This window comes from Mercenaria mercenaria, chromosome 11, assembly GCF_021730395.1.
Source record: "Mercenaria mercenaria strain notata chromosome 11, MADL_Memer_1, whole genome shotgun sequence".
Lineage (NCBI taxonomy): Eukaryota > Metazoa > Mollusca > Bivalvia > Venerida > Veneridae > Mercenaria > Mercenaria mercenaria.
The window spans coordinates 11,390,207-11,407,221 of NC_069371.1; the positions used below are offsets into that span (position 1 = coordinate 11,390,207).

The following is a 17,015-nucleotide window of genomic DNA, read 5'->3' on the forward strand; positions in this document are numbered from 1 at the left end:
TGCAAAGTTAAATTTTTGAACCTTTGCTCTGCATGTCATATCATGACAGTGAACAAGTGCGTGAAGTTTCAATCCTTTCCCACAAGTAGATACTGAGATACCAGTTTACATATAAAAAACTTAACCAAACACTGCTAAGTCGAAAAAGGGGTATAATTTTGAAAAAAAAAAATGCAAAGTAGAGTTATGGGACTTACACAGTGCATGTCAGATCATGACAGTTGACAAGTGTGTGTAGTTTCAATCCATTCCCATTAGTGGATATTGAGATGCAAGCTTACATACAAAAACTTAACCAAAACTGCTAGGTGAAAAAATGGCATAATTTTGAAAAAAAGCAAAGTAGAGTTATTGGACCTGCTTAGTCATGTCAGATGAAGACAGTGAACAAATGTATGAAGTTTCAATCCATTCCCATTAGTAGGTACCAGCTTACATACAAAACCTTAACCAAATATTTCTAAGTCGAGAAGAGGTTACTGAGATACCAGCTTACATACAAAAACTTAACCAATCGGGACGCGGACGCCTGCGCACGGGCGACTCCAATAGCTCTACAATTCTTTGAATAGTCGAGCTAAAAATGGATAAAAATGGCCTTAAAGGTTTTGTCGCATGTATCTCCAGACGTTATTGACCTATGATTTTGAAATATTATAGAAATATCATTCATCACCTAGGGTTTTGTTTAAGAATTACTTAGCCAACCGTTGAAGACTTATGACCATTGACTTAGTCTGAAATATCCATAAAAATTTGTGTTGTTAAAACTTACTTGACCTAATAGGTAACATAAACATAATAGGAATTTTATTCAGCACGTGAAGTTGTGTTTGTTTCGGATTTCTGTCAAAGAAGTCGTTAAGTTAATGGCCCTTGATTTAGTAAACATATACATAAAAGGCATACAAGTTTGTATCGCATATATCTCAAGTAGGTTTTGCTTTAGAATCGTCAAATATTAGAGGATTTTATGTAGCATATGAAGTTTTGCACCTGTTTTTCTGTTTAGGAATTAACTCAAAAAGGGAAAAAATATGGTCCTTGACTAAGTGAAATATACAATTAAAGTGCTTAAATGTTTCTATTACATATGTTTTTAAAAAATCTTTGACTTAGAATCATGAAACCATGTCAGAATATAAATCAGCATATGTTTATACATCTGAGTTTCGTTTTGGAATATACTTTGCAAAACCAGAGTTATGGCCATTTGACCTAAAGTCGTAAAACAAACAGAAGATGATTGTTATATAGCAAGTTATGCACACAGTGTCTTTGTCTAAGTGAAGAATATATAGAGGATATTACATGAGTGTCTTTTTATATTGAATTTATTAAACGAGTTGAATAAAATAATAAAATGTGAGGCTCTGCCGAGCATTTTATCAATTTTATTCAACGAGTTTAATAAATTCAATATGGAAAGTCACAAATGTAATATTCTTTTAATCGCATGTTAGCCTTTCCTGTCGAAACATAAAAAATTCTAATTTGTTTTACTATATAAACAAGGCAATTTGACCGACGTTTCCAACACTATAAATGACGTCGACGTCAAAGCTTTATTACACTAGTGTATTATCATTTTTATTCAATGGCTTTATTACACTCCCGCGACGTCAAACATGTGATAAACACAAGTGCATAAAAGTTTCCGTTGCATACATCTAAAAAGTTTTTTCACCTGTGTACAGTGACAGGAAATGGGGGATCCAGTATCCTATGGACACACATCTTGTGTCTTCTTAATTTTATTTCTACATAATTATGTAAAGATACATTTAATCTTGAATTTTATCCTTATCCCTCGCTGTATAAGGTACGGATAGAATTTTCGTGTCGACTGTCTTTTCGTCTTGTTCAACAAATACATGTATTAATTCATTCTGAACATTAGGTAATGGATATGTAAACAACTACATCGTCAACTGATTTGTTATTAATTATGATTAACTTGCGAGGTAAATAATTCCTGTGCCTAGCTCAATAAGGACAGACAGACAGACAAATTCTTTATTTCATCTCAGGTACATATGTACAACATGAGGAAATACAAATATTCTGCAAAGAACAGTTATGCTTCCAATAGTGAAAATATTATAGCCAACAATGTACATTAAAGGTAGAAGCAAGATAACAGCATTTTTTTTTGGTCATCTATGGGGTAACTCAAGTATGTTCAAACGATTTGCAATTGATGTCAAGATAATTTAGATATGTGCATTTCAACTTATGGTATAATTTATATAAATAACGGGAATTCGGCAATGAGACATGCAGAGAAAAGATCACGTCTCCCTCGATCAAACATGGTTCTGGATCCAACGAGCTGTGACCCACTGCCTCACACACGTGATTTAGTGATGACTAAGCGCTAGTAGGTTATTCCAAAAACCGGTTACTATAATTAATGCATATATTTATAGGACACTATTTTTTTCGGCTATTCGACACGCGCATATAATTATAAGATAGGATTTTGTAAATTTGATATGTCTTTTGCATTTTAATCACATTTGTGAAACAAATCTATTTTAACTAATTAAAAGAGTAGAATTTTATTCCAGATAATTTATAAAGGAAAAGTAGTTCCATTTGCGGATATATTTAGTGTATTTAATGTAATTAGGCTCTGCACGTTTTGACCCAGTAATTCAAGTGTGCTTTACTTTTTTTTTAAAGTAAAAGTTGTAATATTTCTTGGAATAACCTGCTTAATAATCAAAAAAGTGCATATATAATATACATGGATTAGTTGCTGCATAAAACATGTAAGTTGCAATAAATTATAGTACATAATGAACGCTGTTGAGAGATTTTCTATGTAAGCTAATCAAAACTTACTTAAGATTATTCTTATGAAATTGCATATTCTAATTAAACTATTCTCGTTCGAGCTAGACATGAGCCGAGCAAAACAGTGCTCATTATCAACAATGTTTGCATCCTGAAGAAATGATTGTCGTTCATGGTTAAAATATGTACATTTAAGCAAATAATGCTGTTCCGAGCCTATAAGGCCGGAGTCACAGAGCCTGCAAATATTATCAAGGAAGGCTGTCCCACCCCAGCGGGCTGTTTCAATTGGAAGGCGGTGGTTACATGTTCTATACTTAAACATTCTAAATCAGTATCGTCAAGGTGCGTTTCTACAACGCCTACAAAGTCATATTCATTTATGAAATCTATAAATTCTGGGTAGTCTAGTCTTTTCTTTAAGCCGTTCACATTTAATGAACACAATTTTAAGTTCAAATTTGAGTTTCGAGAGGAAGAATTCCCCCTTGGAACCTATTTATTTGAGTCATTGTTCGAGCTTGAATTCTTATTGTTGTTTGCACTATTACTTGGGTTTGTCCATGGTCTTGAGAAAGCGTCGTCTGGTAATTTGCCGCTGGAACCCTTACGAACCGGAGCTACATGTCGGCGATTACGATGAGGAGATTTAGGTCTCCCCCTGCGTGGCGACATAGATTCAGTCCGTCGGCGAGTATCTCCATTACGAACAGTTGAGTTAGAAACACTCCGCTCCCGTAAATTTACAGGTGACTGGGCATTACTAGTCACGTGTTTTTGCTGCACATTGTCACGATTGCGAATTTGATTGGTCGAGCTCTTACTACTAACTTGCGCGTACGACGCTGTGGCATTGTTCATTGAAGCGGTTGGCTGATCCGACGTATCATTCCGCGTGTAGCCTTGGCTAGTAGTCACGTGGTTGCTAAATGTATGGGATGGCTGATCACGGACTACTTTATTATTTACTTGATCAGCTGTTTTAAATGTGGGGTTCAAAACTGCGTCCCATTCAGAAAATCTGTCCACAATTACTTCACCATCACACACAATTTTTGCAGGATAAGCGAGTACTATGGTGGCTGATTTCTGCCATCTCGTTCTGGCGTGTTGGCGCGTTTGCAGAGCGCCAAGACGCCAACACGCCAGGACGACAATTATACGCGCCAAGACGACAAAATCCATATTTGTCGTTTTGGCGCGTTCATTTGTCGTCTTGGCGTGTTGGCGCGTTGGTGTTTGCAGGGCGCCAAAACGCCAACACGCCAGGACGACAATTATACGCGCCAAGACGACAAAATTGTTATTATTATACAATATCCATGATACATGCACTCACCTGACTATGTTGTTATTATTATACAATATCCATGATACATGCACTCACCTGACTATGTTGTTATTATAATTTATTATACAATATCCATGATACATGCACTCACCTGACTATGTTATTATTATTATACAATATCCATGATACATGCACTCAACTGACTATATTGTTATTTTAATACAATATCCATGATACATGCACTCACCTGACTATGCTGTTATTTTTATACAATATCCATTATACATGCACTCACTTGACTATGTTATTATTATTATACAATATCCATGATACATGTACTCACCTGACTATGCTGTTATTTTTATACAATATCCATGATACATGCACTTACTTGACTATGTTATTATTATTATACAATATCCATGATACATGCACTCACCTGACTATGTTGTTATTCTTATATAATATCCATGATACATGCACTCACCTGATTATGTTGTTATCATTATACAATATCCATGATACATGCACTTACCTGACTATATTGTTATTTTTATACAATTTGCTTGATACATGCACTCACCTTACAATGCTGTTATTGTTAAAAAATCTACTTGTTGCAAAAAACTATCTGACTATGTTGTTATTATTATTCAGTCTGCTTGATAATGTACTCATCTGACTATGTTGTTATTATAACACAATTTGCTTGATACATGCACTCACCTGACTATGCTGTTATTATTGTACAATTTGCTTGATACAAGAAACCATCCGACTATGTTGTTAGTATTATGCAATTTGCTTGTTACATATAATTATCTGACAATGCTGTTATTATTACACAATTTGCTTGATACATATACTCATCTGACAATGTTGTTATTAAATTACACAATTTGCTTGATACATATACTCATCTGACTATGTTGTTATCATTATACAATTTGCTTGAAAAAGGACCTATTTGACTATGTTGTTATTATTATACAAGCTGCTTGATACATGTACTCACCTGACTATGATGTTATTATTATACAATTTGCTTGACAAAAGAACCCATCTGATTATGTTGTTTTTATTATACAATCTGCTTGATACATGTACTCACCTGACTATGCTTTATTATTGTACAATATGCATGATTCAAGAACTCATCTGACTATGATGTTATTATAATACAGTTTGCTTGATACACAAACCTATCTGACTATGTTATTATTATTTTACAATCTGCTTGATACATGTACTAATCTGACTTTGCTGTTATTATTATACTATATGCATGATACAAGAACCCATCTGACTATGTTGTTATAATTATACAATCTGCTTGATACATGTACTCATCTGACTATGTTATTATTATTATACATTTTGCTTGATACATGCACTCACCTGACTATGATGTTATTATTATACAATTTGATTGATACAAGAACCCATCTGACTATGCTGGTACTATTATACAATTTGCTTGATTCATATACTCACCTGACTACGTTATTATTACTATACTATTTGCTTGATACATATACTCACCTGACTATGTTGTCATCATTATAGAATTTGCTTGATATATGTACTCACCTGACTATGTTGTCATCATTATAGAATTTGCTCGATACATGTACTCATCTGACTATGTTGTTATCATTATACTATTTGCTTGATATATGTACTCATTTGACTACGAATATATTTAAAGTCATTTATCTTTATTCACCATACTATTTGTTTTATACATGAATCAGTCGGCCAAATTGTTAATGAATTAGTCTGTTTTATTGATTTATTATTTGAGGCACTACATACATTAACTATCAATTTATTTATCAAATTTATTTACCTTTCTGCCACCATACAATTTGTTTGATACCTAAACTTATTTGAATTTGTTGTTAATGAAACGATCTATTTAATTGGCTTAACATATTGTGTACTTCATACATGAAAAATCAAATTGTATATATTTCATTACCGAATTCATTTATTTTAAATACATGAGCTAATTTGACCTTTGTACAATTTGTTCATACACAAACTCATTTGGACCTATTGTTAATGAAAATGTCTGTTGATCTGTCTGTTCTATTTATCGTTTATATAACGTGTCAGGTACTACAAACATATAATTTATCAATGTGTATTTTATTATTATTATTACTATTTATTTATTTTACTCAGCTAATTGTCATAATACTTTTTGACAAATTCTTCTTTTTTACCATCAATTAAAATCCAATGTAACTCATCCTGAATGATTACCAGTAGCCTAAACCAAAATGTACATAAATTAGCAAACATACAATAAACAACATCAAAGTTCACTCTAAACTCCATTTTTTCCACTATCTAAAATCCAATATAACGAACACTATATAATACACAATGTAAAACGAAAATTTTTCACTGAAAACAAAAATTCCATTTAAAAGGCAACAACCCAACTGCAAACAACTGAAATACACAAAATATAGTCTCGATCACACGTTGAAAACCTATTTTTCTATACAAACTCTGTAAATTTACCTACAATATATCACGGAAAACATGTGGACGACGTCTGTATTAAACTAATTGTCAAACTTTATGTCATTACTACACCAATACTGACTTCCTACAAAACCATGCATGATTATCATGCGCAAAAACTTTTCAACATTTATCTTCTAATACACATGTAGTATGTATACATTAAATAGCCGTAATGCTAGCGAGCTAATAATTCAAGTTTCTTAAAAAAAAACCACCTTTATTTTTAAACATCTCTTGCCTATTTCAAGCAAGGGTCTCTTAAAATTAGCCCGAAATTAAAATAGCGCGATTTACTACATACTTTGAACTGAAAATGTTAATCTAATCTATACAAACATCTACTCGAAGTACGTTAATATTTCCAACGGCAGTCTTGCAATTTCTTTTCGTGCAAGAACTGCAGTGTTTGGAACATTGATTTCGTTGGAATAACTTGCATTATGCCTTTACATGTATCACTACGATCTCAAATTAAAAAGTTATCAATACTGAACGGTTACGTAGCTTTAATCAAACGAAAATTTCTCGTTGTAAGCAAGTGTACAATATAAGGGAGAATACTCGTAACACCGTCTCATTATGCTTGCTGGAGTAATCTCCCATTTTATACTCGTATATAAATTATTGTTGTCTTTTTTTCCTTTTTTTTTTTAAACATCTCTAAGGTCTATAAAGTATTTACAGTCTATAACTAGCCAATGAACCATAGGTACCAACACTTCATGTGAGACAACGTATCACATATTCGCAACTGTAAAGATCAGAATCTTATTTCATACATTAAGCAGTTAAGTTTCAATGGCGATGACCAAAATGTTTCGGAAATTAACATGAACTCTCGATTGTACATATTCATTTTTACACGTCTTTCACTAATTAGTTTAAAACTTGTAATTTATGCACGTTCCATTCTCTCGTCGTCGGAGGGGCGGATCCGCCCTATTGCAGCAAAATACCTCTATCTAAGACTGGTGGCTAAACTACAGATATTAATCACATATCAGCCTCCTTGATCATGGAAATTCATGACTCAAACAAAAAGCGCCATCCAGTCACACTTTTCTTATGCAATCACTTAAACATACATGTACATTCTGTTACGGTCAGTACTTTCATTCGAACATACATATCTTCTCAACTGTTGCCTCTACTTCTCATAATCTCTGGAAATGTACACCCACATCCAGGACCCAATAGTACAATTTCATCAGAAAACTCATCTTTATCCGCATACAGTGAAATATTGCAAAGTGGTCTTTCTGTTATGCATCTAAATATTCAAAGTCTCAAGCCTAAAATTGACATTTTAGAAATAGAAGCTCAGCCTTACGATATTCTTATCTTCACAGAATCCTGGCTATCTCCTGCAATATCAAATGACGATCTTCTTATACCTAACTTTCAAACACCGTTTCGCTGTGATCGTAATGATCGCATAGGTGGAGGAGTCACTATCTACATTCGAGATGGCCTTCTCGCCAAACATCGTGACGACCTTTCTGTTGCTGGAATAGAGGCTCTCTGGCTTGAAATAAATTTCAGACATCGTGTCATTCTTGTAGGAGGCATCTATCGTCCTCCGGATTCAAATAATCAGCAATGGCTTCTTCTTGAACAGTCCATAGACCAAGCTTTTAACCAACCTTGTGATAATATCCTAGTTGCTGGTGACTTTAACATCAACATCCTAAACACTCAGACAAACAAGATATCAAATCTAATTTCCTCTTACCAGGCAGAACAATTAATTTCATCACCAACACATTTCACAGAAAACTCATCCTCTCTTATTGATCTCATTTTTGTTAAAAATAATAATCATGTACTAACAAGCTTTGTTGCCGATCCATTCATTCCTGACATGATTCGATTTCACTGCCCTATTGTTGCTGTTCTTAAACTAGACAAACCTATAAATACTACATTCAAAAGAAAAGTATGGTTGTACGACAAAGGTAACTATGATCAATACAAAACAATACTGCATAATACTACCTGGGACACCATAATAGAAAACACTGACCTTAACAAAGCCACTGAAGACATCACACACGCAATATTAACTGCAGCACAACAATCAATTCCAAATAAAACAGTCACAATAAGACCAAACGACATTCCTTGGCTAAATAACACGATAAGAAAGGCTATTAGGAAGCGCAAGAAGTTACACAAAACAGCAAAACGACTTAACACTGAACAAGCGTGGACAATGTTTAAAACAATACGTAACGAGGTTACAAAACTAATACGAATATCAAAACAAAACTACCAAAATAAACTCATTGAACAAGTAAATTCAAACACAATAACAGCGAAACTTTGGTTCAAAACTGCTAAAAAACTAACAAATAAAACAACAGCTCAGACAATTCCAACGCTACAAGACCAAAATACACAAGCATCTACAGACCAAGAAAAGACAGAACTCCTTAACCATTTCTTTTGCTCACAATCCACCATAGATGACACTAATGAAATTTTGCCACCATGCCCATCCTCTACTACAGCTACCCTAACGAATATTCTTATTACACCAACAGACGTCTCTGATGCTATATCCCTCATTGATCCATCTAAAGCATGTGGTCCTGATCTCATCAGCCCTAAACTTCTTCGAGAAGGTAAGGCAGAACTTTCTGAACCTCTTTCCAAGTTTTTCAATAAGTTATTGTCGCATTCCTTCTTCCCCTCGTCCTGGAAACTAGCAAACGTTACTCCAGTTTTTAAAAAATCAGATCCCTCAAAACCTTCGAACTATCGACCAATCTCCCTTCTAAGCTGCATAGGCAAACTTATGGAACGGTGTATTCACAAATATCTCTACAACTATCTCACTCAAAACAATCTTCTTACTTCTCTTCAATCAGGCTTTATCAAAGGTGACTCTACAGTGAACCAACTGGTATATCTTCATAACGACATCTGCAATGCTCTCGATAACGGCAAAGAAGTTCGAGCCGTGTTCTGTGACGTTTCAAAGGCCTTCGACAGGGTGTGGCATCGCGGACTTCTTCATAAGCTATCCTCTCTAGGTATTAAGGGCTTACTTCTTGACTGGATAACCTCATACCTTTCCACGCGTAAGCAGCGAGTTGTGTACGCAAATGCATTTTCCTCTTGGTCGACAATCAACGCTGGTGTCCCGCAAGGATCTATTCTAGGACCTTTGTTATTCCTAACATACATTAACGACATTGTTTCAAACATCGGTTCTAAAATTCGTCTTTTTGCAGATGATACTAGTCTTTATATCATCGTAGATGATCCAGCTTTAGCCAGTACCACTCTGAACACTGATCTTGAAACTATACACTCTTGGTCCAAAGCATGGCTTGTGACATTCAACCCATCAAAAACAGAATCCATGATCTTTTCAAGAAAACTCTACAAACCCAATCATCCTCAATTATATATGAACAATATACCAATCACTGAAGTGACTGAACACAAACATCTCGGTCTCACCTTTTCCTCGGATCTAAAATGGTCCTCACATATATCTATTACTTTGAAAAAAGCTTGGCAACGAATTGGAATAATGAGATCCCTTAAATTTCTATTAAATCGACAAAGTCTCGAACGAATGTACTTTTCATTTATTCGTCCAATCCTGGAATATTCTGATGTTGTTTGGGACAACAGTACAGAAGCTCTTAAGAATGAAATCGAGGCCGTCCAGAACGAGGCTGCACGTATAGTCACCGGTGCCACTAAACTCTGTAACATCCAGAAACTCTTATTCGATCTCGGTTGGGAACCTCTGACAGAACGACGAAAAAAACATCGCCTTGTTTTGTTCTATAAAATGGTCAATGGTCTATCACCCGCCTACCTGTCTTCACTAATTCCTGAAAACCAACATAATATCAATACTAGATTTAATCAAAGAAACATCAGAAATATCCTCTGCCAGTCACATTCATACAAATCTTCCTTTCTTCCTAAGACAATAAACGATTGGAACTTACTTCCTCAACATATCAAATCATCTCCTTCAGTCAATGCCTTCAAATCAAATCTGAATAAAAACCTACCGAAATCAAATCCTTTATTTAATGCTGGATCCAGAAAAGGCCAAATTCTTCATGCTCGATTACGTCTAGGTTGTAGCTCCCTTAACTATGACCTCAACCGCCGAGGAATCACAAACACCGCTAGATGTGATTGTGGTGAGATAGAAACTGTCGACCATTATCTGCTCCATTGTCGAAAATACCAAAATCTTCGAACTGACATATTTTCCAATCTCCAATGCGCTTTAACTCTTAACAATCTACTGTATGGTGATGAACATCTATCTTATCAACATAATATTTCCCTATTCACTGACGTTCAACGATTTATCATCTCAACAAATAGATTCAGTACATAAGCTGCGACAATCAACATCTCCCCTCTCCCACCCCCAAACGACGACGAGAGACAATAGCATAAAAATGCTCGTTAATTCTTCAATCATCATTAAAACACACACACACACACACACACACACACACACACAAACAAAAAAACATAAAAAAACCCCAACCCAAAAAAACACACACACACAAAAACTTTGCATTATGCATTTATTTTTCACATTCATATTCCGATTAACACAACATGATACACATACTTACACAGCCTAGTTACTATTCTTCATCTAACCTCTGTTTTTCTTATGGAGCGGAATTCATATAAGTTTTAAGTAGCTTGTTTTCCAATCCATTCGATTGAAAATTTCTTTGTTTGTTTGTTTGTACTATTTTGATTGATGTATGTCTTTTTATCAAACTTTGTTAATTTCAATATAGTACTCATGTTTGTATATACAATTTGTGGAAATAAATACAGTTTAAACCAAGACGACAAAATCCATATTTGTCGTTTTGGCGCGTTCATTTGTCGTCTTGGCGTGTTGGTGCCCCGCCCCCGCCAACGCGCCAACACGCCAAGACGACAAATGAACGCGCCAAAACGACAAATATGGATTTTGTCGTCTTGGCGCGTTCATTTGTCGTCTTGGCGTGTTGGCGTCTTGGCGCCCCCGCCAACGCGCCAACACGCCAAGACGACAAATGAACGCGCCAAAACGACAAATATGGATTTTGTCGTCTTGGCGCATATTATTGTCGTCCTGGCGTGTTGGCGTCTTGGCGCCCTGCAAACGCCAACGCGCCAACACGCCAAGACGACAAATGAACGCGCCAAAACGACAAATATGGATTTTGTCGTCTTGGTGCGTATAATTGTCGTCCTGGAGTGTTGGCGTCTTGGCGCCCTGCAAACGCGCTAAGACGCCAGAACAACAACTTCCCAATTTAGCGTGTTGGCGCCCCCGCCAGAACGACAAAGGCCTTGTTTGTCGTCTTGGCGCGTATAATTGTCGTCCTGGCGTTCTGGCGCCCTGCAAACGCGCCAACACGCCAGAACGAGATGGCAGAAATCAGCCACCATAGAGTACAGTTTTGCTATCAGGGTATTTTTTCCTGATCGACTTATATGTGGCCCATAGCTCCTTTCTCGCCCATGCAATTTCATGAGGATAGTCCCTATTGATGCTTTTATCACTACCACTAAGCAGATACGCGTTACTAAGAATCCATTCAACATCAGAATGATTTTCAAAAGTTACAAATATGGCCCTAGTTCTTCTTCAGTCGTAAGGACCAAGCCTGTAAGCTCGTTCTATACGGAAAGGCCACTCTTCAACGAAATTTTCAGCTAAAAAGTCAACAATCCTGGTTCTACAATTTTCACCTTTTTGTTCGTCAAAACCATAAAATATCAAATTGTTTTTACGACTTTTTGTTTCGAGATGTAAAGCCCTATATTCAAGGAATTTCAAACGATCAGCATGATAGCAAACCTGACTTTCAATAACATCGACCTTGTATGGTGGCTGATTTCTGCCATCTCGTTCTGGCGTGTTGGCGCGTTTGCAGAGCGCCAAGACGCCAACACGCCAGGGCGACAATTATACGCGCCAAGACGACAAAATCCATATTTGTCGTTTTGGCGCGTTCATTTGTCGTCTTGGCATGTTGGCGCGTTGGCGTTTGCAGGGCGCCAAGACGCCAACACGCCAGGACGACAATTATACGCGCCAAGACGACAAAATTCATATTTGTCGTTTTGGCGCGTTCATTTGTCGTCTTGGCGTGTTCGCGTCTTGGCGCCCCCGCCCCCGCCAACGCGCCAACACGCCAAGACGACAAATGAACGCGCCAAAACGAAAAATATGGATTTTGTCGTCTTGGCGCGTTCATTTGTCGTCTTGGCGTCTTGGCGTCCCCGCCAACGCGCCAACACGCCAAGACGACAAATGAACGCGCCAAAACGACAAATATGGATTTTGTCGTCTTGGCGCATATTATTGTCGTCCTGGCGTGTTGGCGTCTTGGCGCCCTGCAAACGCCAACGCGCCAACACGCCAAGACGACAAATGAACGCGCCAAAACGATAAATATGGATTTTATCGTCTTGGCGCGTATAATTGTCGTCCTGGCGTGTTGGCGTCTTGGCGCCCTGCAAACGCGCTAAGACGCCAGAACGCCAGGACGACAACTTCCCAATTTAGCGTGTTGGCGCCCCCGACAGAACGACAAATGCCTTGTTTGTCGTCTTGGCGCGTATAATTGTCGTCCTGGCGTCCTGGCGTTCTGGCGCCCTGCAAACGCGCCAACACGCCAGAACGAGATGGCAGAAATCAGCCACCATAACCTTGCCTTGTAACTGTGTAATACTGTCAAGTTTATGATCAATGTCCTCCATTTTGACCCGACTAGTACACATCTCCGAAAAAAGAGCAGACATTTTTTCATCAATTGTTAGCGAATTATACTCCTGGAGTGACATATGGGTACTATTCACAGAACTACCAGTACCAATTCTTGGACGTTTAGAGTTCCTCACTAGTTTGAATACATCATTATCAAACACACTGTCATTTTGCATGGGTGGGGACTGGGTAGCCATTTGCACGTCGTCCACGTCAGCGAGCACGCTGTACTGGTTTTGTGTCAATATGTTCTGACTGGGCTGACTGGAAGCTCCCTGGCTGTTCTCAAAGTTACTGGACATATCAAGAGTTCCTTTATACTACCTTTCAGGACAGTCTATAAGGTTGTTCGTCTAAATTTCGTGATTTTTTGTAATTTTGGCTAAGCAGTGTAAACAAATGCGGCCATTCCTTTCACCACCGGAAGCAGAAAAAAAGGAGAGACCAGGAATACTGGTTAGGTTAAATGAATGCATTTCTTTTTTATATATAGAAATAGTTATGAAATCGTTTAGATTTAGTTAGAAAATTACAATATGTGGGAATTGTATTTGCAAAGAATAGATGTAACAAAATCTTTTTGATAATATTAAGTCATCTAATTTTGTATTTATAGATAACCTTCAAATAATATTTTCAAAACTGCACAATGTCCTCAAGCACCATTATAATTGTAATTAATACAGAAAACAACAAAAAGTTATATGAAATATTGCATAACGAACAAAACGATTATATAGAGGATATTACACGAGTGTCTTTTCATATTAAATTTATTAAACGAGTTGAATAAAATAATAAAATGCGAGGCTCTGCCGAGCATTTTATCAATTTTATTCAACGAGTTTAATAAATTCAATGTGGAAAGTCACAAATGTAATATTCTTTTTATCACATGTTAGCCTTTCCTGTCGAAACATTAAAAATTCTACTTTCTTTTACTATATAAACAAGTCAATTTGACCAACGTCTCCTTTACTATAAACGACGTCGACGTCAAAGCTTTATTACACTAGTGTATTATCGTTTTTATTTAATGACTTTATTACACTACCGCGACGTCAAACATGTGATAATATCCCTTACCATGCATATTTCTATAATTAACTTGTCCATTTTTCAATTTGGACAGCAACATTTACTGTAAAAAGGTACTGATTGAATGACGAACAGTGAAGATCTTAATCAGACTGTACGGATGTGCAGGCTGATCATGATCTACATTGTTCGCAAAGACAGAATCAATCGTGTCCAGCACGATAAGGGTTAAGAAAATCTGTAATTGGGAAATCAATGTCGGTAAATCATTTAATTTCGTCGGCATGAAAATTCGTGGTTTTACCAAAACGGCGATTTGCAGGGGAGCGGTGGTCTAGTGGTTAAGGTGTCGGTCGCTCAACCAGGGATCATGGGTTTGAGCCCCACTGGGGTCACGACCATGACTTCTCATTTGACACCAGTACTGGTTTTACCAGGAAGCGGATTCGAGATTGGTTCAAATAAGCTTTAAGCTTTCTCCACAATCGAGCTTAAATAAATTAGTATAAACTAAAATGTCGATTTCGCGGGAATATGAATACGAGGATTTCAAGTTCTGAAGATAAAATGAATGGCTTATAGATTGATACAAACCTGACTGAATTCCACAAAAACATGTCAGTCACAAATAATAATGACTTGACATTATGGAAGCTTAGAAGCTGTGTTTGCTTAAAGGGTAAGCAATCATAGCATCGCAAATGTGTCATTAGATAGATTACCTGCAACAGTATAGAAATTTTATATACAAGATATATATAATGACCAATAAAATTATATCTAAAGACAAACTCCAATTATATGTAACTGAACATGCCAAAGCATACAAAATAAACTGGATGACATATATCTTAATTCATAGCGAATGAAAGGACTTTCCTAAGGAGTTAAATAGTACCTTGACCAAGCGTTAGCAGTTTGCTAAAATTCATGTTAAACTGAAAAATAAATACATATGTATTCTAGTAACTTATACCCTTCCGGAGTGCGCAGTACAATTTATATTGATACTGTTCCATCTGACGACAGTATAGAAAAAAATTTCATTTACAAATTTATAAGTCCCGGTAAGGAATGAAATAAGGTAGGAATTGATGGAGTTTTAGTGTTCATTAGCTAATTAGAATAATGTTAATTATGTAATTATTTAATTTCAGTCATTATGATATAATACCGAACAGTGCATCGAGGGATGTGATAAGGTACGTCAAGTCTGTTCGAGATTATGATATCGGATCAGAGGAAATCTGTTCTTTTATAGGTTGTTGTGTGTTACCTACAGGGCATATTTTATTGGCTGACAATTACAGTGAAAAACTAACAAAAACGGATAGAAATTATAGGGTTCTCAATACCATTGATTTGCCGGGACGTTATACGGATGTGTGTTATATTGATAGTAATGTGGCTGTAGTAGCACGGGTGAATCTGAAACTGCAGTTTGTAGATATAACAGAAGGGTTGACCCTGACCAAATCAGTGGATACAGAACATGCATGTAATGCTGTGGCCTGTCATGGTAACAAGCTGTATGTTATAAACGTTGATACCGTGCATGTCTACACAACAGATGGTGAATATCAAAACGTTCTTTATACAGCAGAATTTGACGATGATTATAGTTATTTCCGCTATGTTGCCGTAAGTAATGACGGTCGTATGATATATATCTCAGACTATAACAACGGTCTGGTTACTATTGACAGCTCAGGAAATCACTTATATACATTGGCTGATCTACCAAATAAATTAATGAGAGGTGTATGTATGGATGATCAAGGTTATGTTTACGTTCTTTGTTACGATCGAGAGGACTGTGTAATTATGCAAGTAAGTGCAGACGGCAGGCAAACTCTCGGAACAGTACTTGAATTTGATGGTAATTATAACTGGATACAGTTTGATAAGATGAACTCTGCCTTGTTAGTAGCAGGAAATTCAAAGAAGTTAAGAGTTTTAACACTGCGTTAATAACACATTTCTACATTGAAACATGTTTGAAATCCCTCAATTCGATTACTAGAGGTGTACTGGTCAGGAACCCAGGCAATCCTTGCGTGTATCAGTGTTATACACTGGGCACGTTAAAGAACCAGGCTGTCTATTCGCAACGAGCTAGACTAAGTTAGCCGGACAAGCCTGTATCTGATTTCTGATCTCTCTGTCGTGGGGGCTTTGTCTCACTCTGTCCCTCCGGTCAGATCGCTCTGTGTCTGTACTAGTAGAGGATGAATTATGCGCCCTGTGTGGCTGCATTGAACTATGTAAAGCGCCTTTGAACGTGACATTGGTCATGAAAAGGGCGCTATATAAATCTGGTATAATATATATATAATATATTACGGCTAAAACAACATTTAGTCTTGTCTGATGTTGAATGAAAGTTCTCAATAAAATTGCATTTCACATATTTTAATCAATTTTAAACTACCCACATGTGTTTATTTATGTATGTGTGCAACATATTTGCAAAAATGAATGCAATTGTTATTAATGATATCACATATTATTAAGCATGTATGTACTAAAATGATTTATTTACCCTTTAATGCAGAGATAATATTCACACTTTATCTATTTTCTGTA

At 36.4% G+C, this 17,015-nt stretch overlaps 2 protein-coding genes across 3 annotated transcripts in view; one reads left to right on the forward strand and one right to left on the reverse strand.

Annotated features, from left to right (window-relative positions):
* LOC123532397 (uncharacterized) overlaps nucleotides 1-17,015 on the forward strand; it is a 45,491-nt gene extending 28,476 nt beyond the window's left edge. For both annotated transcript variants that reach the window (XM_053518564.1, XM_053518563.1), the window contains exon 9: nucleotides 15,587-17,015. In XM_053518564.1, the coding sequence (XP_053374539.1) occupies nucleotides 15,587-16,400 (814 nt within the window). In that variant the 3' untranslated portion in view covers nucleotides 16,401-17,015. The remainder of the gene's footprint in view (nucleotides 1-15,586) is intronic.
* LOC128547015 (uncharacterized) lies at nucleotides 12,060-14,377 on the reverse strand. The gene is made up of 2 exons (XM_053518568.1): nucleotides 13,334-14,377; nucleotides 12,060-12,500 (listed from the first exon to the last, which is right to left on the reverse strand). The coding sequence occupies exons 1-2, from the start codon at nucleotides 13,691-13,693 to the stop codon at nucleotides 12,267-12,269; spliced, it is 594 nt and encodes a 197-aa protein (XP_053374543.1). The 5' UTR covers nucleotides 13,694-14,377; the 3' UTR covers nucleotides 12,060-12,266.